Source organism: Dicentrarchus labrax, unplaced genomic scaffold (genome assembly GCF_905237075.1).
Source record: "Dicentrarchus labrax unplaced genomic scaffold, dlabrax2021, whole genome shotgun sequence".
Lineage (NCBI taxonomy): Eukaryota > Metazoa > Chordata > Actinopteri > Moronidae > Dicentrarchus > Dicentrarchus labrax.
Window position 1 is genome coordinate 25743132 of NW_026136722.1, and position 24064 is coordinate 25767195.

The following is a 24064-nucleotide window of genomic DNA, read 5'->3' on the forward strand; positions in this document are numbered from 1 at the left end:
CCTCTACAGCCTCTATATAACTGTTTCCAATCTGTTTTTCTCATAATCATAATTAACATCACTATGTCATCATCACCATGTCCACCACCAGTCCTCCTGCTTGCCCTCTAGGTTCTGTTGGTGTTTACTTGCCCAACATTCACATAGTCCCCCTCCTCCTCACCCCCCTCCTTACCCTCCGCATCTCCATGATTGTTCCCTCACTGAAAAAAGAAACCTTCTTTGCACCCTCTAAAAACTCACACATTTAAGTATAAGAGTGTCTTGAAAACATACAGCAACAAGTAGCCTTTTAATGTCATATCATGTGTGTCCTATTGAGCACAAACATTGAGTTTGGATGACGCCTACAGGCTGCTTGGCTTTTCAGCTTCTCCTGAAGACCAGACAGACCACAACCAAGACCATAGGAGCAGCAACAGGATCCCAGCAGCTACTGAGGAGACCAGCAGCCACAAAGGAACTGGGAGAGACATTTTTTTACATTGTCCACATCCTCCACCAAAGCAGGCTGAATGAGCGCCGTACCACAGTGCAACTACTTCAGTTGTCATTGAGATTGTTCTGGTTATATTACACTATCATCAGTCTCTTGGCCAGGGCTTAGATCAGATACACATACTGTGTAGGTACAGTGAAGTTAAGTGACACTGACATACTCGTCTTTTAAAACCACATGGCCACTTGTTGCTGAAACACACAAGAAAAAGTGTTACTGGAACTAACACTGGTTCATCAAATGTTACAGACTCATCGACACAGTTGGTAAATTAAAACAAACCCAAGTTCTTTAAAACATTTTTATAAATTCTTATTTGTCACAGAAAATCTCCAAACCAACTACTTCCTATAAACTGTGGATTCTTTTTAAACGTACTGCTAAGAACATAGATGGTGCATGACTCTCTTCTACATAATGCAAACAGGTTGAAATTGTGTTTCTAAATATTGAGTATACTAAATACAGTCACCCTGTAAAAATCAATAAGTAATTCAAATAAGAAAATAAGAGAGAAAAGAAAACTGGCTCACAGACTATGCGCATCTTTTCTAGAAAAGAGGAAACTGATGGATGTATAAATATATATACACCACATGCAACCACATGTATACAGGGAGCCTTCAGGAAGTGACATAGGCAAACATATTCATTATTCTCCATATTGACAGACTCTCTGAGGTGGTGTGGTCTGACCCATGATAGGTTTACGCCCCCATCTTAAATCCTCAAGGTTTCAGGGTAGAACTGAAGAGCTAAAGAGCAATACACCACCATTGGATGACTTCCTGTCTGCTCATTCCCTTTGTCTCTAGAATTTACCCCACTGCTGGCCAGGGCCAAGGTTGTACTAAGATGTGTTTCTTGGTGTACCCAGGCGCTGTGGCAATCAACACCATGGTTTGATTTAGTGTGGTTTGGCAGTCATGATGTCAGATAAACCCTGTTTACATCTCATCATCAAGTCTCATATAAAGGTATACCTTTATTATATTTCTAGGGGTGTTGCTACTGCCTTGGGAAAAGTCATGGCTCTACCCACAGTCGATATCTGGCAAGCTGGATGAGCTGGATTCATTCCAAGATAAATTGAGTGAGCAAGTTTGCTGCCATTGGGCAGACCACAAACTTTTCACCTCATATTTAACCTCAGATAGAAAGCTACTCCATTGATGGATCCACCTGGTATGCTACTGTTTGTGTGAAACTGCTTGACCTCAAAGGTCCAGGTTTAACATGATGGATACTTTTCCCTTGGATGGCCAAAACTAAAACTTAAAGGTGGGCAATGATAAATTAAACACTGAATTTAGAATAATTGTGAACTTTTGGTTAAATCTAAAAATAAATTAAATTAGTTGTGTCAGCAATTCATTTATTATTGATTCATTCACAGCCTTTAATTGTGCAAACAGACTAATGTTGTTTGCTTCTGTTGGTTTAAATGGCAGACCTATGTGACCTTTTCAACATAAACTGTGAAAACAGGGAATATCAAATATTCAATAAAAAAATGCTCAATAAATCTTCTTCTGTATTTATTGCAATAAAAACCATAATGTAAATCAGATACATGGGTATATCATGTTATTATTTGTGATGTTTCAGGTTATATAATCATAATAAATAAAATATGATATGATGAAATATGATCATAATAATCTAAATATGGAGTGAGGCATTGTTTATCATAAAAACCTTTTTTAAAAGTCCTTTAACTTCAATATGTGGTGTGTAAGACTCCTTTGGTTGCTCACAGTGAAGGTTTCCTGTACTGCAATAATACTAATATTTGATGTCTGGTAAAGTACATTGTGACAGTAAACACGACACTGACACTTGCGCCACACACAACCACATGTGTGCACTTGTGTGCCTAGGTATGTATGTTCACATGCAAGATAACTGGGTGAATTCATTATGGTTAACTGCTGAACAGGAAGGTCATGAAGGAACACGATCAACAATCTTTTCTCATTTCTGAAAAAGTTTATTACATTTATGGAACACGAGAGTTTCTTGCAGGAGCCAACTAGCTGCTACACTGACATTTACCTCATACATACTCAGCCAGCCAATCAATATGAGCTATAAAAAGTGGCCATTCTCAAACAGCTGAATCCACTTTCAGTCAGCTGTCATGAGCAGACCCCAGAATATGACAATTACAGAGTCAAGCAAAAACATATAGCATAATACCATGTTTATGCAATCTGTTTCATTAAGTATAATCAAAATAAAATCTCAAACAAGCTTCACTAAAAATAGGTGGAAACACAAAATAATAATAATCATATGGTGAAAAAGGAGCAAAACTACAAAGAATAATGATAATGTCTGCAACACTTAATTTGGATAGTCAGCCTTCAGATTTGTAACATTTAAACAGCTACTTAGCATAGATACCACTGTTTTCTGATAGTTCACCACAGTGGGAGGTTGGTTAAGGTTAAGGACAAATACATATTAAATTATATTTTTATTAACTGTCACATATATCCTGTAGATAAATCTGTTAAACATCTAAAGAAAACAGTTGAAATGTTACAAATATTCTATAAACTGCATGTAGGTGAACTATCCAAAGAAATGAATAAAACTTGATGAATTTAGTTATTATTTATATTTGACTCTCTGATTCAAGCACACTTCTCTTCTGCAATATGAAAATATACAATTTGTGACTGAACTCCTTCCTCCTCAGCAGGGCCCTCTCCGACTGTGACAACATCCATGTAATGATACTCCACCTCAGTCATCTCCTGTGTGCTTGACTTCTGCCCTCTGGTGGCCTGCAGAGACATGACAGCATGCACATTTCATTGGTTGTATCTTTCCTCTGTTCCAGTTAAATATGCACAGACTGCATTCTGAATTTTAGTCAAACCTCTCAGGAACAAATATGTACACAGTACCTTGCAACAGAAATAAATGAAAATGGTCACCAACACCAGAATCAAAGACAGGATAACCTTTTTGATTTCATTAACTGCTGCATCTGTTGAAGGAGATTTACATCATGAGTACACAGACAGTAAAGAGAACAGGGATATACTACAATATATTGGTTGCTCGTTTCTTTCTCACAGACAGAAATCCACAATTCTTCTAACTGTTAATTTAAGTGTGATTTGTGTTTTATAACGTTGTTACACCATGTTTTATTAAAGTGTTACACTGTCTTTTATTACAATGTTACACTGTGTTTTATTACAGCGTTATACCGTGTTTTACTACAGTGTTTCACCGTGTTTTATTACAGTGTTAGGAAGCGTTATTTCTGTATTTATATTAGTGTTCAGCATTAAGGAGACATTGTATCTGCGCCTGTTAGGTTCTGTACCTTCTGAAAGATTTGTATCTTTTGTAGAGGTGCCACTGCAGTGTTGTCGGCATATCTTCATATTGCATAAATATTTTCATATCTTCATATTCATATTTTTACTGCATTGGTGTATTCACACATAGTTTGAAAGTATGTTGACTGTAATTCTACCTTATTTTAGATTTATGTCAATTTCATTTTAGCACAAATGTCCTCAAAGACATAATCATAAAGACATAAAATACCTTTTTGAGGGTGTTGTCTGTTTGAAACGTGGCAGAAATTACTTGTGAACAACTAAGAAAGCAATCCCCACCAACCACTATGTTTCATCAATAAAGATGGTTATGATCTGTGCAGAAGAACTGACAGAGTTGTAACAAGTGGTGCAGTTTTCGGGCTGTTGAAACTGCACACAATCAGCCCCTTTTTCAGATAAAACTATTAGTTAGTTCATTATTGACCCCCAGGATCGCTCTCATTTTTAGCTGCTGTTATTTAACGTCAGCTCCTCTGCAATTCTACGCCTCACCCTTTGGCCTGCACGGAAACCAGTTGTGATGCCCAAGCTGCATCACAAGCTCAGAACATGCTGAGGGACAGCTCCTTTGAAAGCAAGAATCTATCTGTGCTCTAGCACAACAAAAGTGAGATTTGAAGAACTCCTCACTTTTCCAGCTGAGGGAGGAGTGTGGACTAATCTTCATGCTAAACTTTTTATTTATTGAGGAAAACGACAGAAAAAAGAAGGTACATATGTGATGATACTTTAAAACTGAGTTGGTGCACTCGAGCATGTTATAGTTGGTGTTATTAATAAATTAATTGGAACATTTCAAAATTAATTCATAACGTGACTATATATATATATATATATATATATATATATATTATTGGATGCCTTTTAGAAAATTATTGGATATAAGATGAAACTTGAATATATGGAATGAAAATCTGAATATATATATACAGTATACACACATGCATATATACATATATACACATTAAGTAGACACACCCTTACTTTTTCTCTCTCAAAGACAACTAACCTACATAAAACTATCACAACATGAGCAATTCCTCCTTTGCCTCTCACATACTCCATTACTGTCACATCTACTAGCATCAAAAAAAGGAAGAGAGTGGCGAAGTATAGCCCACTTTTTACTTGATTTTATTGGGTGCTATTTCAACTTTTATGAGCGTATAAAAACGGTAGAAAAACTTGACGACTTGCACAAGAGGATCGTATGCCAGGTGCACCGTGCCATAAGAAAACAATGGTACGACATGGGGGACTCCTCCTCTGACTTTGAGATTTTCCAAGGTAGGGAGGCCCCATGATTTTTCATGACCCGGCTGGTGCCCTATGCCATGAAGGGCAAGGTTGAGGAGGAGCTGGAACATTTACAGAGGCTGTGCATCATCAGCACGTTCAGTTTTCAAAGCATGGATATGAGGAGACTATAGGCTTACAGTGAATCAGGTCTTATACCGATTGCCATGGGTGGATGATATGTGTGAGACCCTGTCATGGGATAAGCTATTCACAAAGCTGGACATGATGAGGATTCAAAACAGTATATCAAAATCAACACTCACAATTAAACCACTCTTTAAATACTAATTGTAATCAAGCTCTAATTCTAGCTCCACCATTTTCCAAAAGATAATGGACACTTTGTTTCAGGGGATTCCACATGTAGTGGTGTATCTGGATCATAGCAATCAAGGAGGCATCAAGCGAGTCCATGAGCTCAGATCCTTTCTGGGCAAAATGAAAACTGTCTGTGCATAGTCTGTTTATAGTAGTTTGTCGCAATCTGGCTAATTGTAGTAGCTGCTGCATCTTCATATATCAGAATCTTAACAGACAGGAAATGTACAGGAAAAGAGGTAAAGATATATTTATGTGTTCAGGGAAAATATTTTCAGTGATACCTCATTTATCTATAATTAATTCATTGATAATGAGAAATACTTCTCCAGCTCTGGACATGAAACCTTTCAGGTTACAGTTTGTGGTGTTTCTACACTACTGCTGTGTACTTATTGTGTTGTTTGGTGTCTTATTGTATTTATTAATTTCATTTTCTTACCAGTAACAGAGAGTCTGACGGAGTCACTCAGAGGCGAGAAGAAGTCTTGACTTGAAACCTGCGTTTGATACCGACACTGGTACGATCCCTCGTCAACAAAGTCCACTTTACTGATTCTGAAGGTAGCAGTGTTATTTGACGTTTGCTTCTCTCTTACTGAACCTGAGGTCTGGTTTAGAATGAATGTTCCATTTAAAAGTTGTTGAGTGTGAAGTGAGATCAAACAAGTGATGTCAACATCCTGACCCCAGGTAACCTCACCAGCAGGAATCATGGAGATGCTGGGCTTTGGGAGGCTTGCTAAAAAAGAAGCACGATAATAAATGTTAAATGCATCTTGGGCTGAATTATGTTTGCAACCCTTTAATAAAGTTGACAGGAGAATAGAACATATCTGATCTGAATCAGTGTCTGAATCAGATTTGTCCATTCTGGGCTACTGTAGAAAGATGGCAGTTTAACATGGCAGACTCCACAGAAGAGAATCGCTCCCTCTGTAGATAAACAGCTCATTCTAAGGTAACGAAAAGACGATTCTTATTTCCAGGTGACTGTAGACTGATGAGACTAATAATCTCTGCCAAAGATCCTTCTGAATGTGACACACTGGACCTTTAATACAAAAACACTGAACTGTACTGACTGCTCATTGAGAGGGGAAGAACTGCCACACATTCAGTTGAGCAATACACACAGTTTACAAGAGTGAGAATATTCCAGTGTCTGGATCCTCTATACATGACACTTCATGAAAAGATTTTGAATTTAAGATATTTGCAGATGCATGATAACAACTGGAATTATAGTAAAAACTAATGATAAAGTTAAATAGTCACTGAAATTAATCTTATTTTAAGTTTCATTTTGAAAAAGATTGTGTATTTATCATGTAAATTTTCACAAATATTCAATTTAGCACATGACTTTTCAAACAGCTACTTTCAATTTAAAACGTTGTCAACACTGAAGCCAGGGCTGTTGTACTGTTGTATTACAGCAGAGCAGAGTGACACAGACCCTGTGTGTATGAACTATTACAGTATTGTATAATCAGGTAAACAATACCTTCAACATGTAACCATGGTAACTGTACACATAAAAGATGATGACAATAGTAAGTAGAAGAGAAAAGTGATCAAAAATATTTCTCACCCGAACAGACCACACCAGCGTCCTCACCGTGTCCACAGTCGTGTGTCCCAAATCCTCTGTGCTGACACTGAGTTAGAGACCTTTCACTTCCTGAACAGGACACATCATCAAGCCAGATTGGTCCGGTTCCTGAACCAAAGTGTGCTGACTGAGGGGCACTCAGTGCTGTACCACAGCCCAACTCTCTGCACACCACGTTAGTATCATTTAAGTCCCAGCTGTCATCACAGACTGTTCCCCAGGTATCATTGTAATAGATTTCAACTCTTCCAGAGCACCTAGTAGACCCAGATAATCTGATCGGTATGCCTACAGACAGAACACAGAGAAAATAACTTTTTTTATAAAGAGGGTTTTTTGTATATAGCAACCAATGATATACCCACAAGCAAAGAAATAGACTTGTGCTAGGTATCATGAGTATGTTAGCCAAAGTCAAACACAAATTGATTCCCTTTTAGACATTCTGCTGCAGAGTGTGATTACCCATTGTTTTCCAGTGTTTAACACTGAGGAAGATCTACTGGAAAAATGGTCCCTGTACAGCCTCTTAAACTGGAGATAAACTTGCTGCTGAAAGCGAATGCGTCAGTGACGTGAACGTGTCGCGTTAGTTTCTGAGGACGTGCGCAACCAACGGTCCAATCAGACGCAGGATTCACAGGGCAGCCATCATGCATACATGAACACAGTGAAAAGGATATCTCTGGTATTAGTGCTGTGTCTCATGTTCGTGCTGTGCTTTGTGCCTTACTGCGTTGCTGAACTGATAGTATGTAAGCAACTGTTGGATTAGCAACAAAGTGTCTAAAAGCAGAAGAGAGCGATGAGTGATTGAGCAGAACTAGTGGACATTTAAATGTACAGTGGTACTGTCATAAAGAATATAACAAAATGATCTGGGTTGAGCTACAGCAGCATATATACACCGTCACTGAAAACAAAAAAACTTTAAATATACAGAAAAACATTTTAGTCATTTATTGAAAAAATTAATATATATTAAAACATATATAGAAATTAGTAAACAAATAAATATGAAAATTAATTAAAATACTTTAATTTGTTCTTTGGATTATTTCATGCAATTCTCTTTATATTTCCATATTTATCTCTTTATACATTTATATATTAGATTTATTTTTTGCTATTTTAAGTTTAATTAACTTTAAATAAATAATTTTATATTTACATTAAGTTAGTGATCAGCTATATTTTTACGGTAACAACCAACACACAACATAAACCACAATGACTGGATGATAGTGAAAACAGTAGATCATATGTTTATATTTATTTGATATTCTGTAAATGATCCAAATGTCTTCTCACCTGAACAGACCACACCAGCGTCCTCACCGTGGTTACAGTTGTGTGCCCCAAATCCTCCATGCTGACACTGAGTTAGAGACCTTTCACTTCCTGAACAGGCCACATCATCAAGCCAGATCTGTCCAGTTCCTGAACCAAAGTGTGCTGACTGAGGGGCACTCAGTGCCGCACCACAGCCCAACTCTCTGCACACCACCTTAGCATCATTTAAGTCCCAGCTGTCATCACAGACTGTTCCCCAGTTATCATTGTAATAGATTTCAACTCTTCCAGAGCACCGAGTAGACCCAGACCCAGTTAATCTGATCGGTATGCCTAGAGACAAAAAATATATTTAGTAATTTTAGTATTTATACAGAGAAGAACTGCAAGTATTTAACCCAGGAGAATGCACTGACCTGCAGCAGGTGGAGATACGGTCAAGAGAAGAGAGACTACAGGGGAGAAAAAATACCATGTCTCATTATATAAGCTGAAACAGGCTGAAATATAAGACACCCTCTTTGTGATTTAGCTTCCTAATTGAATTCAATGAAATGAGAACTGTGAGGATTTTTAAACTGAGCACTGATTCTGAAAGTCCTCCTTCCTGTACTATCTGTATATAAAAACAATGAAGACATTTCAATTCCAGAAAATGCTTCTCACCTGTGATCAAACAGAAGTTTCTGTGTTGTGTGCTCCCCATGGCTGAGACAGAAAGGATGCTCTGTATGAGTGTTCAGTGGCAGAGCAGAGGATAAAACTCAACTAAAAGCTGTGGTGTACAGAGACACTTCACACTGCTGTTCTTCCTGAAACACTTCCTCCTTTCTGCTGGTTTTTCTACTAACTCCAAGTACTCAGTAGTTTAATTATAGAGTGCAGCAGCACAAGCAACATTCAAAGCAACTAGGAAATATTCTATTTGTTGTAGATTAACAAGTTCACTATGTCACCTCTATGCTCACAAAGATATTCCATAGTTGGCATTTTGTGCTTTCAGAGAATTTTACTTTAAACATATGACTGCAGTTTGTTTGGCACTAGTATAGAACTTCAGTTCAAGTGAATTCATCATCAAAGTGCTGGATGGTGGATGAAATTAGCTTCAACTTGAAGATCCCTAAAGGCAGAGATTCAACAGGAAACTGTTGTTTGTCTTCTTCTTCTTCCAATTTTGCAAACAGACTAATGTTTCAACACTGCTGCGTCTTCATGAAAACCAACACAAGTTGTTTGCCTCTGTTGGTTTAAATGGCAGACCTATGTGGACATTTCAACATGAAGCATGACAACAGGGAATATTAAATAAAGAAAATGCTGAATAAAGGTTCTTCTGTACTTATTGTAATGAAAAACAAGTAGATGTCAGAAAAGACAACATTACGATCCTTGAAAATACCAACAATTATTATTTGTGGTGTGTCAGGTTACATAATCCAGAAATATAAATATGCAGTGAGGCATTGTTTATCATAAAATGTGATATATTAGACTCTCTCCTTTGGCTGATCCCAGTGAAGGTTTCCTTTCTTGCTATCATATTAATGTCTGCTATTTGGTATAGTACACACTCATGGTACAACATTGATTTATTTTGAGATCCATTAATTACTTTGGAAATTTTAGTTTGAAAAGATTGTTAGAACAAGGCTCAGGAAGTGGGAAGGTTTCTGTTGGTTGTAGCAACATCTCATGGCCTCCATAATGGGATGAAATTAGTTCAGTTGTCATTGAGATTGTTCTGGTTTTATTACACTACCCGACCATTGAATCATCAGTCTCTCTGCCAGGGCTTAGATGAGATACACATACTGTGTAGGTACAGTGAAGTAAGTGACATTGACACACTTGAGTTTGAAAACCACGTGGACACTTGTTGCTGAGTCATACAACTAAGAAAAAGTCTAACTGGAACTAACACTGGTTCCTCAAATGTTACAAACTCACCTATGCATTCAGTAAATTAAAACAAACCCAAGTTCTTGAAAACATTTTTATAAATTCTTGTTTGTCACAAAAGATCTCCAAACCAACTACTTCCTATAAACTGTGGATTCTTTTTAAACGTACTGCTAAGAACATAGATGGTGTATGACTCTTTTCTACATAATGCAAACAGGTTGAAATTATGATTTCAAATATTGAGTAAACTAAATACAGTCACCCTGTAAAAATCAATAAATAATTCAGATAAGAAAATAAGAGAGAAAAGGAAACTGGCTCACAGTCTATGTGCATCTTTTCTAGAAAAGAGGAAGCTGATGGATGTATATAGACACAACCACATGCAACCACATGTGCACACTTGTGTGCATGGGTATGTATGTTCACATACAAGATAACTGGGTGTATTCATTATGGTTAACTGCTGAACAGGAAGGTCATGAAGGAACACGATCAACAATCTTTTCTCATTTCTGAAAAAGTGTATTACATTTATGGAGCACGAGAGTTTCTTGCAGGAGCCAACTAGCTGCTACACTGACATTTACCTCATACATACTCAGCCAGCCAATCAATATGAGCTATAAAAAGTGGCCATTCTCAAACAGCTGAATCCACTTTCAGTCAGCTGTCACGAGCAAATATCCTTCCACAGTTTTTCAGAAATGGAGCAGTTCGTTCAGGCAGTCTGTAGGTTACGGCTAGGGGTTAAGGTATTTGCTCATCACTCCCCAATATCTCTATGTAAACATATCTGCAGGGAATGATGAGGTCGGAGCCTAGACGCCAAAATCTAAATATGCTATACTGCTGTAATAAACATTTCAAACGCGAGTTGGCTGACTGAACTACTAATAGCTTTCGTCTTGACCATGCAACATGATTCCTAGCGGTGACCCCAATGCCCTGATCCTCCTGGTTAGGTTGGACTAAGAACCTTAACAATCATCATTTAGGGCCAACTTCCCCAAAGTCTTCAGAGCAGCTGCTTAGACAATCAACTTTTCCCTTTTTCCAGTTCTCCACCCCATACCAACTATCTGCAGCAGGGAGCCTTCAGGAAGTGACATAGGCAAACATATTCATTATTCTCCATATTGACAGACTCACTGAGGTGGTGTGGTCTGACCCATGATAGGTTTACACCCCCATCTTAAATCCTCAAGGTTTCATGGTAGAACTGAAGAGCTAAAGAGCAATACACCACCATTGGATGACTTCCTGTCTGCTCATTCCCTTTGTCTCTAGAATTTACCCCACTGCTGGCCAGGGCCAAGGTTGTACTATCGGTATAAGATGTGTTTCTTGGTGTACCCAGGCGCTGTGGCAATCAACACCATGGTTTGATTTAGTGTGGTTTGGCAGTCATGATGTCACATAAACCCTGTTTACATTTCATCATCAAGTCTCATAAAAAGGTATTCCTTTACCAGTCAATATCTGGCAAGCTGGATGAGCCTGACCACCCTCCACTGTATGTGTAGGTGTGGACCCCTTTACTTCACAGTTTAGCTCTCAGGGGGGAATCCTTTTCACAGGAATATCTTATTCTCTATCTACACCCTGGAGACACATCCAACTTTACATCCAGCTTAAAGGGTTTGGGTTTAGGGCAGAGACTGACAGTTTGTCCCCTCATTCCCTGGTCCTCATACAGCAGGGAGACAATTCTGATTTCTTTTTTCTCAATACTTTGTCAAAATTGGTTGGGTGATTACAATTTCCCAAAATCACGTTACTAGTTGTTATTTAGGCAAAGAATAAAACTAAGAGGAAAACTCAGAATGTGAAATCGGTGAGATCAGCGGTGTGAGAGCATGAGTGGAGAAGTGTGTGAGTGCTGTGTTGTAAGGTACAGCAACACAATCAAACCACCAAACCAAAACCCAATAGTTGTAGTAGTTGAAGAGAGAACCAGTACTCAGCTCCAAGAGGGTTTTTGAAGGCGCACTGACACAGCTGCTATTGAGCCTCTGCTACACCCACCTCTAGTACCTACACAGAAAGCAGCCACACAAACAGAAACAGGAAGAAAGAGTGGACAGTCGTCACAGTGTTCACACAGAAAGAAAGCTTTTGCTTCACATACTCATGCAAAGTTAACCGTGTACCTCTGCTCCAGCACGGCCTTCTTCCCCGTACAACACACTGCAAAGCCCCACGATAGATTTTATGCTCAAGTTGACCATTGTCAACTAGCACTATTACAATTTAGCTTAATACAATGTCACCCAGCAACATTTTATTAAGCTGAAGTTGTTTAGGGTCTTATGTGAGTGCTTGTTAAACAGTTAAATAGCATAGGGCTGATATCTACACGTAACTTGGAAACTACTGTGACTTGACAGTGTCGGACAGAACAGCCAGTAAACAAGGCACAGTCCCACAGTAGCCAACATAACATCGCCCAATGTGAACACAATAAAACGTGACTGGGTTGCTGGAATAATGTTTAAGTGGAAAAGGTCTGTTGTGGTTTGTGGTTTTGGAACAATAATACATGGGCATTGTGTGTGGCAGATCCATAACATTTGACCCAAACAAAAAAGAGTCTATAGTCTGAAGACAGTTACAGACACAAGAAAAAATGAATGAATTTAATTGTCATCCTTTATGTTTGACTCACTGATACAAGCACTCTTCTCTTCTGCAATATGAAAATATACAATTCCTGACTGAACTGATAAATGGTGTGGCAGCAAATAAACCTGTCTGGATGTGGCATAGGATCATTGGGGTCCTACTGCTGGGCTCCTTCCTCCTCAGCAGGGCCCCCTCAGGCTCTGACAACATCAAGGTAATGATACTCCACCTCAGTCGTCTCCTGTGTGGTTGATTTCTGCCCTCTGGTGGCCTGCAGAGACATGACAGCATGCACATTTAACTGGTTGCATCTTTCCTCTGTTCCAGTTAAATATGCACAGACTGCATTCTGGATTTTAGCCAAACCTCTCAGGAACAAATATGTACACAGTACCTTGCAACAGAAATAAAGGAAAATGGTCACCGACACCAGAATCAAAGACAGGAGGGCTTTTCTGAATATATTAACTGGATCTGTTGAAAGAGATTTACATCACGAGTACACAGACAGTAAAGAGATAATATACAGTGATATACTACGATATACTGACTGCTTGTTTCTTTCTCACTGACAGAAATCCACATTTCCTCTCACTTAATTTTAAGACTGCTGACGCTGATGGAAAGATTTGTCCGGTTCCATCACCAAAGTAGGCCGTCCAAGGAGTCCTCTGTTCCATACCACAGCCCAGCTGTAGCAGAACTGTAGTTTCTTTGCACAGACTGATCCAGTGAGATGGAGGGTGGTCTGTGTCTGGTCTCATAATTCATGACCAGGCTGCATATAGGAAATGAAATGTATAACGTGACTTACAACAGAGGATTCGTTTACACGAAAATGAATAATCAGGATACTAGCAGGTGCATTTTTAAATCCTTATGTGGCCGGGCCCAAACCTCTAATTCCAGGGCCTGTTTAAAATCTGTAAAATTATCTAAATTAAAAGCCGACAACGCCACCTAGGATTAATACGCAGCCTACAACTCCTAAAAAAACAGGTTCTTCTAAATTGGGGTTGGCAGAGTCAAAAGTCCATCAAGAGAAAAAAATTCATTTAAAAGGATTTACTACAGATAAAAAGATGGTACCACTTAAAACAACACTAAAAGATAAAAAAGCAACACCACTGTTGTGGTGAAGCCTGAACAGTCTGTAATTGTCCATAAAATACTGCGTCCCTCATGCACAGTCCACGGTCGCCCAGCAACTTTTGGTCTTCTCACTCAGCACCAGCGTCTAGGCCCTCCGCCGTGGCTGTGGGAGATAGAAACGCAGGGCGAGTAGTGTGTCCCCTTAAACGTATGCCAACTCACCTCTCCCCCACCCAACTCTTTCTATCTGCCACTTAAATGTATCTTTTTACTCACGGTCTTCCCGGTGGCAGATGTCCGTCTGCCAACCCAGGCCAGAGTAAAACTGGCGCTCCAATGCTCGTCGTCGGGGGGCTGCTCTGCAGTTTGGCCGTTGCTGTCACCGAGGAGGTGTCGAACCGTTCTGTCCACACGTTCTGTCCGTTTCCTTCCTATAACATAGTGGATCGGCATTTGACAAAGGAGTACCCAGGGCTTCAATAGTAGGTTTCTTGTGGCTTTAATCAAACATTTCAGGCAGCACAGACATAACACACACATGCCACCAGGGGGCCTCTACCTATACCTTTCCTGGCAGGTAACTTCCTGCCAGGTAACACACACTTGGATTCCCAAGAGCTCCCTCTAGGGTAATACCAAATATTAGCAATCTCAGGATATTACATCCCTCCCCTCTCAGGTCTGCAGCCATCACTTAACTGAAAGTAAAATTAAATTACATTATACATGTTCCTCACTTAAATTTTAGTTCCTCAAAATTATAATAACATACAGTGTATATTTTTTCTTCACTTTTAAAACTTAGCCTTTAATTCCCTCTAAGAATTTTAGTAACTGAAATTAATTAACCAATACATTCTCCGTCTGTTAGCCATACATTTATGGTCTATAATAGTCTGGAGGACGCCTCTCTCTAGTAGAGCGTCTCAAGCTTGGTGTTTGTGGTTCCTGCACTACAGGATTAGGCGCACTCTCCAGCTTAGGTAGACCACTCTCAGGGTTCTTCACAGGGGTTGTTGGACAGACAGATACAGAGGACGGTACTTGTTCTGGCACCACAGTTGGTGGGTTAGTCACAACCTGGGGTGTACTGGGATCTAGTTCAGGAAGTCTGCTTGGCTCCCTCCTCCTGATCTGATCAACATGTCTCTTCAAAACCTGTCCATTCTCGGTGAGAACTGTATATGACAGTGGACCTGTGCAGCTCTCAATGGTTCCAGGGATCCATTTGGGACCGTATCCATAGTTCTTTGTAAAAACTAGATTTCCTGGATTAAAACATCTGAGTTTGATAGTCTTATCATGATGAGCTTTTTGTTTCCATTGTTTCTTTTCCATCTTGGTTTTCAAGTCTGGGAGTAACAAATCAAACATGGACCGGGGCCTCCTGGACATGAGCATCTCTGCCGGGGACAAACCTGTGGTGGAGTGTGGAGTGATTCTGTAACTAAACAGGAATCTCGACACTTTAGTTTCCAAGCTCTCCTTTCCTCCTTGCATCCTCTTCATCCCCTCCTTAAAGGTCTGAACTGCTCTTTCGGCCAACCCATTAGACGAAGGATGAAAAGGGGCAGAAGTCACATGTTTTATACCATTTTTGGACATGAAATCTGCAAACTTAGCACTTGTAAAGCAGGTAGCATTATCACTCACCAACATTTTTGGTAATCCATGGATACTGAAGCTTTGTCTGAGTTTCTCAAGGGTAACATGAGTGGTTGCTGTTTTTACTGAATATACATCCATCCACTTAGAATGTGAATCAACCAGCACCAAAAACATTTTGCCTAAAAAGGTACCCGCATAATCCATGTGAAGTCGAGTCCCTGGCTTCTCCGGCCATTCCCATGGATGTAATGGTGCTGTAGTAGGGGACTTGCTGTGCCTTTGACAGGCTTCACACCGGTGTACTTCACTTTCTACATCCCGATCCATCCGAGGCCACCAAACATATGACTTTGCCAAACCTTTCATCCTAGACATTCCTGGATGGGACTGATGCAGCAACTTCAGCAACATTTTTCTTCCTTGCTGAGGAATAATGACCCGAGCACCCCACAGCACACATCCATCTCGAACACTTAATTCTAAGCGTTGGGTAAAATAAGGCATGAATTGAGGCTCTTAACACAAACTCATGTACATGCCACAGTGTTACATCTTTGGCTGTCCATTGTCTTACTTGTTCTGTGGATACAGGTGCATCATCCATCACATCCAGCATCAGCACTAGCTCCTCCTCCCCTCCTACAGCAGGGCGTGCCTCTGGCAAGGGAAGCCTACTGAGGGCATCTGCATTCGCATTTTGTTTTCCTGGCCTGTACACTATATGATACTCATAAGCTCTGAGCCAGACAGCCCACCGCTGAACCCGTGGTGAAACCATCTGAGGTACAGGTTTAGTTTCATTGAACAGTGAAATCAGGGGCTTGTGATCTGTTACAATTGTAAAGTTCCTGCCATAGAGGTATTTGTGGAACCTTTTTATACCAAAAATCACAGCCAAACCTTCTTTATCCAGCTGCGAATACTTTCCCTCCGCTGGTGTCAAGGTTCGGGAGACAAATCCGATTGGTTTTTCTGTTCCATTGTCCAACCTGTGAGACAGCACAGCTCCCACACCGTATGGTGAGGCATCACATGCTAATATTAAATCTTTGTCTCCTGAATAGTGCACTAATACGTTTGCTGATTTTAAGAAGTCTTTAGACTTTAGGAAAGCTTCATTTTGACTCTCACTCCATTCCCAGCTTACATTCTTCTTCAACAGATAGTATAAAGGGGCAAGCAATGTGGAAAGATTGGGAAGGAAGCGATTATAATAGTTAAATAAGCCTAAGTAAGCTTTAAGCTCTGTCACACTAGTTGGTGTGGGGGCATCAACAACAGCTTTTACCTTGTTTTCCACAGTGTGAATCCTTTTAGCATCCACTTTGTATCCAAGGTACTGAACTTCATCAGCCAGCAAGGTGCATTTGGTTCTTTTTAGCCTGAGACCAGCATCTTCCAACCTGGTTAACACCTCATCCAGGTTCCTGAGGTGCATCTCTCTAGTTGCCTCGGTAACCAAAATATCATCCAAATAAACAGCAACTTGGGGTATTCCCTGAAGGACCCCCTCCATGGTTCTTTGGAAGATCGCGGGAGCAGAGGACACACCAAATGGTAGTCTGTTATATGTAAACATGCCACGGTGAGTGTTCACAGTTAGATACTTCTTAGACTGGTCATCCATTTGGATTTGTTGATATGCATGACTCATGTCAAGTTTAGTGAACTGCTGTCCTCCGGCTAACACAGACAGCAAATCCTCCACTTTGGGTATGGGGTACTGTTCTAGGGTGGAGACTCTATTAACAGTTCATTTATAATCTCCACAAAGTCTACAGTCTCCGTCTGGCTTGAGTAAGGGAACAACAGGAGCAGCCCAGTCCGAATATTTAACTGGAGTGATGATATCCTCTTTGATCAACCTTTCAATCTCAGCATCAACTTTAGGCTTCATAGCATAGGGAACAGACCTGGGTCTATAAAAGCGGGGAGTAGCATCAGCAGACACTTGAATAGTGGCTTTAAACCCTTTTAAGGTCCCCAGTTCCTTTTTAAACACTTCCTCATGCTTTGTGAGCACTTGCTGTAGGGTCAGGGATTGTGGGTGGTTTGTAATGTGCTGCACGTGGCTTTTGATTTCGGCCCAGTCTAGTTTAACATGCTTCAACCACCATCTTCCCAATAAATTTGGACCTCTGCCTTTAACTACTATAATGGGCATTATCTTTTCCGAGCACCTTTATCCTTTGTTTATTATATGTTCTCAAATCTAGGCGGATTCTTTCTAATGGAGGAGCATGCTTTACTTTTTCTCTGAATGTTATTTGATTCACTATTGTGAAACCACATCCAGTATCTACTTCAAATGTCACTGGTTCCCCATTTAGGTCCATGCAAACCTTATAGGGTGGCTCCCTCTCTTCTCCATCCTTGCCCTGGACATAGTACAGAGAAAGTGGTTGATCCTCATCACTCTCCTCTGCCACTCTGGATGAACAATAGTGTACCTTGCGCTCTTGCTTGAAGCGCCTTCCTCTTCCTTCTCTTGGCCTTCTGTCAGTCCACTTTTCTGCATTGTCCTTTTTCCTATTGCGACATGCTTGTGCTATGTGTCCAATCATTCTACACGCATGACATTTTTCCTTTTTGAAACGGCAGTCTGTGGGTGCATGTTTCCCCTTGCAGCGGTAACACTCATTGTCAATTTGTACCTTTCCATAGCTCTTTGATTCACCACTTTTCATTGCATTACATGACATAGCTCCCACTTTCATTTGCAAATCCTGCACATTTTTATTTGCAGATTCCATAGCTTGGGCTAGAGACAAGGCACTTTCAAATGTGAGAGCAGTCTCTGATAGTAATCTTCTCTGGATTCTGTCATCATTTATCCCACACACCAGCCTGTCCCATAACATTTGTGATAATGTCTCTCCATAATTACAGTCCTGGGACAGTTTCCTTAATTCAGCCACATATTCAGCAACAGATTCTGTGGGTTTTCTCATACGTGAATCAAATTTAAATCTCTGGACGATTTCACTTGGCTTGGGATTAAAGTGGTTTTTCAGTAATGCTTCCAACTGTGCAAAAGTCTTTTCTCCAGGTTTTGCAGGACTTTCTCATCAAACTGTAGGTTTGTGCCCCCACCACACTGAGCAATATGGATTTCTTTTTATCTTCATCATCAACATAATTTGTAATAAAAAAGTGTTCCATAATTTCACAGTATTCCTCCCAAGTTTGCATATTGCGATCAAATGGTGGCAGTGTCCCTATTGTTGCCATCTCACCCACATGTGTCCTCCTCCCTTCACTAAGTCCTTTGTTCTCAGGGAGTCTTCAAACAATCAGCCAAATCCACTCTCTGTGCTCTTGCCTCGGTGCAGCATATCTCCAAAGTATCCTCGTCGCCAATATAACATAGTGGATCAGCATTTGACAAAGGAGGACCCAGGGCTTCAATAGTAGGTTTCTTGTGGCTTTAATCAAACATTTCAGGCAGCACAGACATAACACACACATGCCACCAGGGGGCCTCTACCTATACCTTTCCTGGCAGGTAACTTCCTGCCGGGTAACACACACTTGGATTCCCAAGAGCGCCCTCTAGGTTAATACCAAATATTAGCAATCTCAGGATATTACACTTCCCATGCCGTCTATCACCAGTCCCTTTATGCGCCGCTCCCGCACACCTGCCGTTCATCTTGTAAACTGCGCTGTGTTGGGGCGTAACTTCCGAGGTCACAGTTCACAGTTCAGTTCACAATACGTAAAACAATTATAACTCATGCTAAGTAATAAAAGAAACAGCACGTATAAAAGCATACAAATTACACACAATACTAAAACATCATGCATATAAACAGTATCTCAAATAATCCAATAAAAACATTCAAATGAACATGCACCGGAGTATTTCTGACCCTGTCACACTTACTTTGTGCCCAAAAAGTGAAAAAATCTTGTGAGAATTACCAAAGAAACTGAACTCGCAAAACTTAACAGTATAATAGATACAGAACCCAGGATGAATCATTTCCCCAGAGATGAGCCTTGCAAGCTTGTTTATAGACCTACCCTATGGTGTCCTTTGTCCAATAGTTCCAACAGGAACAGGTTCAGCTTCAGTGCTGTTGCTGTAAGCAATGATGCCACCAGCATTATCAGTTAGTTATCTATCTATAAAGCAAGGAATCTCTGTCTGTCTGTGTGTGTGTGTGTGTGTGTCTCAAATAACTCTGCAGATCAGGATCAGACTGACCTGAGAGTTTCAACATGGCTGCTGTGTGGTTTAAGGGTGTGCAACGTCAGCTTTGTTTGGACTACAAAGATACAGTTAATAAATGATTTCATAAATTATTTAGAATTCCGCTAGCATTACCATAGCCACCATAGGCACGTGTGCACCAGAGCCAATCACTGCAGAGCCCTAATGTGTAGTGATTGAGATCCTGACCCACCAAACATCCTGGAAAGTGACGAAGTTACGTTTTTCACTCTAAATTACATAATTATACATAATCACCAGCAGTAAACTGGACGCAGTCTGACTCCCTCACTCGCAAGACGGAGAATGCTTTCCAGTCGAAAGTAAACTGATGTCTCGGCCTGGAGGGCTGGCAGTCGCGGTGATTTTTGATCGCATTGAGTTTTTCGCCGGTGACAGACGCTGTTTTTCAGGCAGAAACGTAACGGAACAGTCGGTGGGACAGGCGGGAGGGCAGACAGGAGGACAGACGCTTCTCCACGTACAGCTGTGGTATTTTTTTTCCTCATGTAAGTTGCCAAAGATAGTTACAGTTACTACGTTACTGTTGTTTGGTCCTGTAACGTTGCTTTGTGGGACATTTCTCTTTATTAAGTTGAGTGAGAGACCTGTGCAGTTATAAGACTGTCTGACCGACACACCCTTGCTCCGCGCCATTGGCTTATCCGTTCACACTATTTTGGTAGTTTCAAAACAATTTTTTGATGTGGAAACCCTTACTGCCATTGCGCGCGCTCTCTCTCTCTCTCTCTCTCTCTCTCTCTCTCTCTCTCTCTCTCTCTCTCTCTCTCTCTCTCTCTCTCTCTCTCTCTCTCTCTCTCTCTCTCTCTCTCTCTCTCTCTCTCTCTCTCTCTCTCTAGCCTATATTACAGGGCTAAATAATATGTCCTGCCCAGTTCATTTACTAGGCTATGCTACAAGTTAGTCTGTTTATGCTGCCAGGTTTCATCCCATTTCAGATGTAGTTCACTTTCTTCTTTCAGAGTTTATATGCACTGACCACGAGGTGTGGTACTTTCACATTAGTGGAATGGGGTTCAACTCCCTACAGTGTCCTTGCTGAAAGCCAAATTATATGAAAACACAATAGTTATCAATCTACACATTTCACAACAAACCTAAATGTCCCTGACGTCCCCCCTTCAAACACAATCTCATTTGGCCATCCATGAAAAAGCTACTTAACCTTCCAATTTCTATAGCAATACATACTTCGTACGGGCACTGCACTAGTTCTATGAAATATAGATACTGTTTGGCTATGGCCACAAGGGGGTTCAGTAATCCCCCTGAACCAAGGCAAACTGCACTTGTGCAAAACAATGTGTTATGTGTGTGTGTGTGTGTATATATATATATATATATATATATATATATATATATATATATATATATATATATATATATATATATATATATATATAAATAAAGCATATTGAGAATATAAAGCATATTAAGAATAGAAGCATATTAAGTTTACTTGTAAATGTGCTATACTATACAGTTTTAAATGTCTTTTCTCGACTTTGTCTTTGATATAATTCATTCTTACTGAATACTATATGTTTATTTGCTCATATTGTCTAATTTATATGTGATCCAATATCCTCATGTAAATAGATCGTTGGGTGATAGGACTGATTTCAGTCTCCAGTTCTTCCAAATTCTGAACTAAAACTAATTGCTAATATCACAGTTTATGAAAAAATCAATAGTTGAGTTTTATCCACGATAATCAGTGTGACACTGTGACAAGTGGAAACCTAAAGGTTTTGATAAATATCCTCATTTCCTCCATAAATGTCCACTTCTTGTTCAGTAAATGGCTGGGTTACGTTCACATAGTCATTGTCATCATCACTGGTTTCTTCTTCATCTACTTGTTCCTCTCTGTTGTGTTCCATATTAACAGAAACCTCTACAGCCACTAAATAATCATCTTCAATCTGCACTTCCTCATAATCATCACCATCTTCGTCTTCGTCTCCTTCTGCTTGTCCAGTCTGTATCTGGTTGGTGTCCACTGGCTCGACGTTCACATAGTCCCCCTCCTCCTCCCTCTCCTTATTGTCCTCTTCATACTTGTTCCTGACCGCCACTGAAACACAAGCATCAGAAGAAATTTGACATGAAAAATGTGTCTGAAAACAATCACATAATTCTTTGCACACTAAAATAACAACATTTAGATAAGTGTGTCTTTAAAATATTAAAAACAAACAACTAGTCTTATAATGTCATGTCATGTGAGTCCTGGTGAGCACAGACATTGAGTTCGGACGACGCCTTCAGGCTGCTTTGATCGTCGCCTTCTCCTGAGGACCAAACAGACCACCACCAAGACCAGCAGGAGCAGCAGCAGGATCCCAGCAGCTACTGAGGAGACCAGCAGCCACAAAGGAACTAGGAAAGAGAAATACTTAACAGTTTATCCTTAAAAATATAGAGAACAGGCCATAGACTAGGTCAATGAGCAGCACCATAGAAAGTATTTCTGCATAAGCTGTTAGCACTTCCTTTTGCACTGTTACCATGGAAATAGAGAATATAATCATCAGATGAATAAATATGATGATTAGGTACAGTAGCAAGAGGTGAAGTTATAAGAAACGATGTTTTTATGTTATCCCTAAGCAGACACCAGGCCAGTACCCATAACAGTTTCATCTATGTCGATTCAGTGGATGGATGGATGGATGGACGAATGAGCAGTCCTTTCAGCCTTGGTTGGCTCAGGTGACCCAGCACAAAGGTACAGTATTTGGAGGCCAGAAGGAGGGCAGCCTCTGTGCTGGTGTGCATGGTGAGGGAGGTGTTTGGAGAGGCCATGGTGAAGGACTAAAACCTTTACAACTGGAGTGAGAGCTGTCAGGAAGGAATTGTTGTTTGCACCAGCAACCACCAGGTGGCATCTGTGAGCATGGTGGAGCCCATGAGAACATCTCTAGGACCTTTGCATCCTGTACATTGATGGGCTAATGATTACATGTAATGCTGAATTCACAAGAAGGCCTTAAAACTAAAGAATGTGTCAAAAATAGCATTTCACAAAGGTTTTAAAGGCCCCTAAGGGCTTCTTCTTCTCTAGCCAGCGCTAGCGGGGTGCTAGGATGAAGTGATTGTGCAGTGAGATAAAGGACACTATGTTAACAAAGAGTTGCCTACACAGCTAACAACACCTAGGGGTGATAAAAGCACATGTCATGATCATTTCTGTCTGACATAGCATAAAGCTCAGGATAACCAGAACAAGCTTCTCCTCCATATCTCTGGTTACCAGGGTGACGAGTCCCACCACATAATATATGACTGGTTGCCTAAAAATGAATGACAGTGACAACACCAGTGCCTTTGTTAAAAGTTCAGTTTTTCAACTAGAAGAACTGAACGGAAGGTGCTGGGTGAACAAAAATAAAAATGCTATATGGACACAACCACACAACCCCTAACTCACCAAATAATGCATGGAGTATGAGGACCTGTGCACTGGGAGCCCTGGTTTCCAAAACAGTGCTCCTTTTCAGTAGATTTACTTTTTACCATGAACACATTCTTTCCCCACTTTAACCAAGTGACTTTTGGTTCCTTAATTTCACCACATTGTATGAATTACAAAGACTGTATAGGTAAAGGAATGCCAGAGATGGTAAGAAAATGAAGGCAGAGTATGAGATTGACACACACACACACACACACACACACACACACACCTCAGAAAATTAGAATATCCTGAAAAAGTGCATGTATTTCTGTAACTCAACTTTAAAGGTGAAATTTACATATTATATAGACAAATAGTATGCAAATTAATATATTTCAAGCTTTTATTTGTTTTGATTTTGCTGATTAGAACTTGCAGCTTCAGAAAACCTCAAATTCAAAAACTCAGAAAATTAGAATACTGCTTGAAATCAATAACCAAAAAAAAGGATTTTAAATACAAAAATGTCAGGCCTCTGAATGTAAAATCTTGCATCTGTACTTAGTACTTGGTTGGGGCCACTTTTGCATGAATGACTGCCTTCAATCGCGGCCTTGAGCTCTTCTTTATTGTTTGGTCTCTTCCCGTTCAGCTTTCTCTTGGCAATGCCCCACAGATTTTCTATGGGGTTCAGGTCAGGCGAGTTTGCGGGCCAGTCAAGCACCATAATCCCATGGTTGTTGAACCAGGGTTTTGTACTTTTGGCAGTGTGGGCAGGTGCCAAGTCCTGCTGGAAGATGAAGTCCGC

At 40.2% G+C, this 24064-nt stretch overlaps 1 protein-coding gene across 1 annotated transcript in view; it reads right to left on the minus strand.

The window, feature by feature from the left end:
- The window catches only part of LOC127356981 (deleted in malignant brain tumors 1 protein), a 106196-nt gene extending 89046 nt beyond the window's left edge, over window positions 1-17150 (minus strand). The window contains exons 1-6 of the mRNA XM_051389095.1: window positions 16908-17150; window positions 14288-14442; window positions 13045-13190; window positions 9056-9097; window positions 8806-8841; window positions 8408-8722 (exon numbers count right to left, since the gene is read on the minus strand). Of these exons, the coding sequence (XP_051245055.1) occupies window positions 8408-8722; window positions 8806-8841; window positions 9056-9097; window positions 13045-13190; window positions 14288-14442; window positions 16908-17135 (922 nt within the window). The 5' untranslated portion in view covers window positions 17136-17150. The remainder of the gene's footprint in view (window positions 1-8407; window positions 8723-8805; window positions 8842-9055; window positions 9098-13044; window positions 13191-14287; window positions 14443-16907) is intronic.
- Between the last annotated feature and the right edge of the window lie 6914 nt (window positions 17151-24064).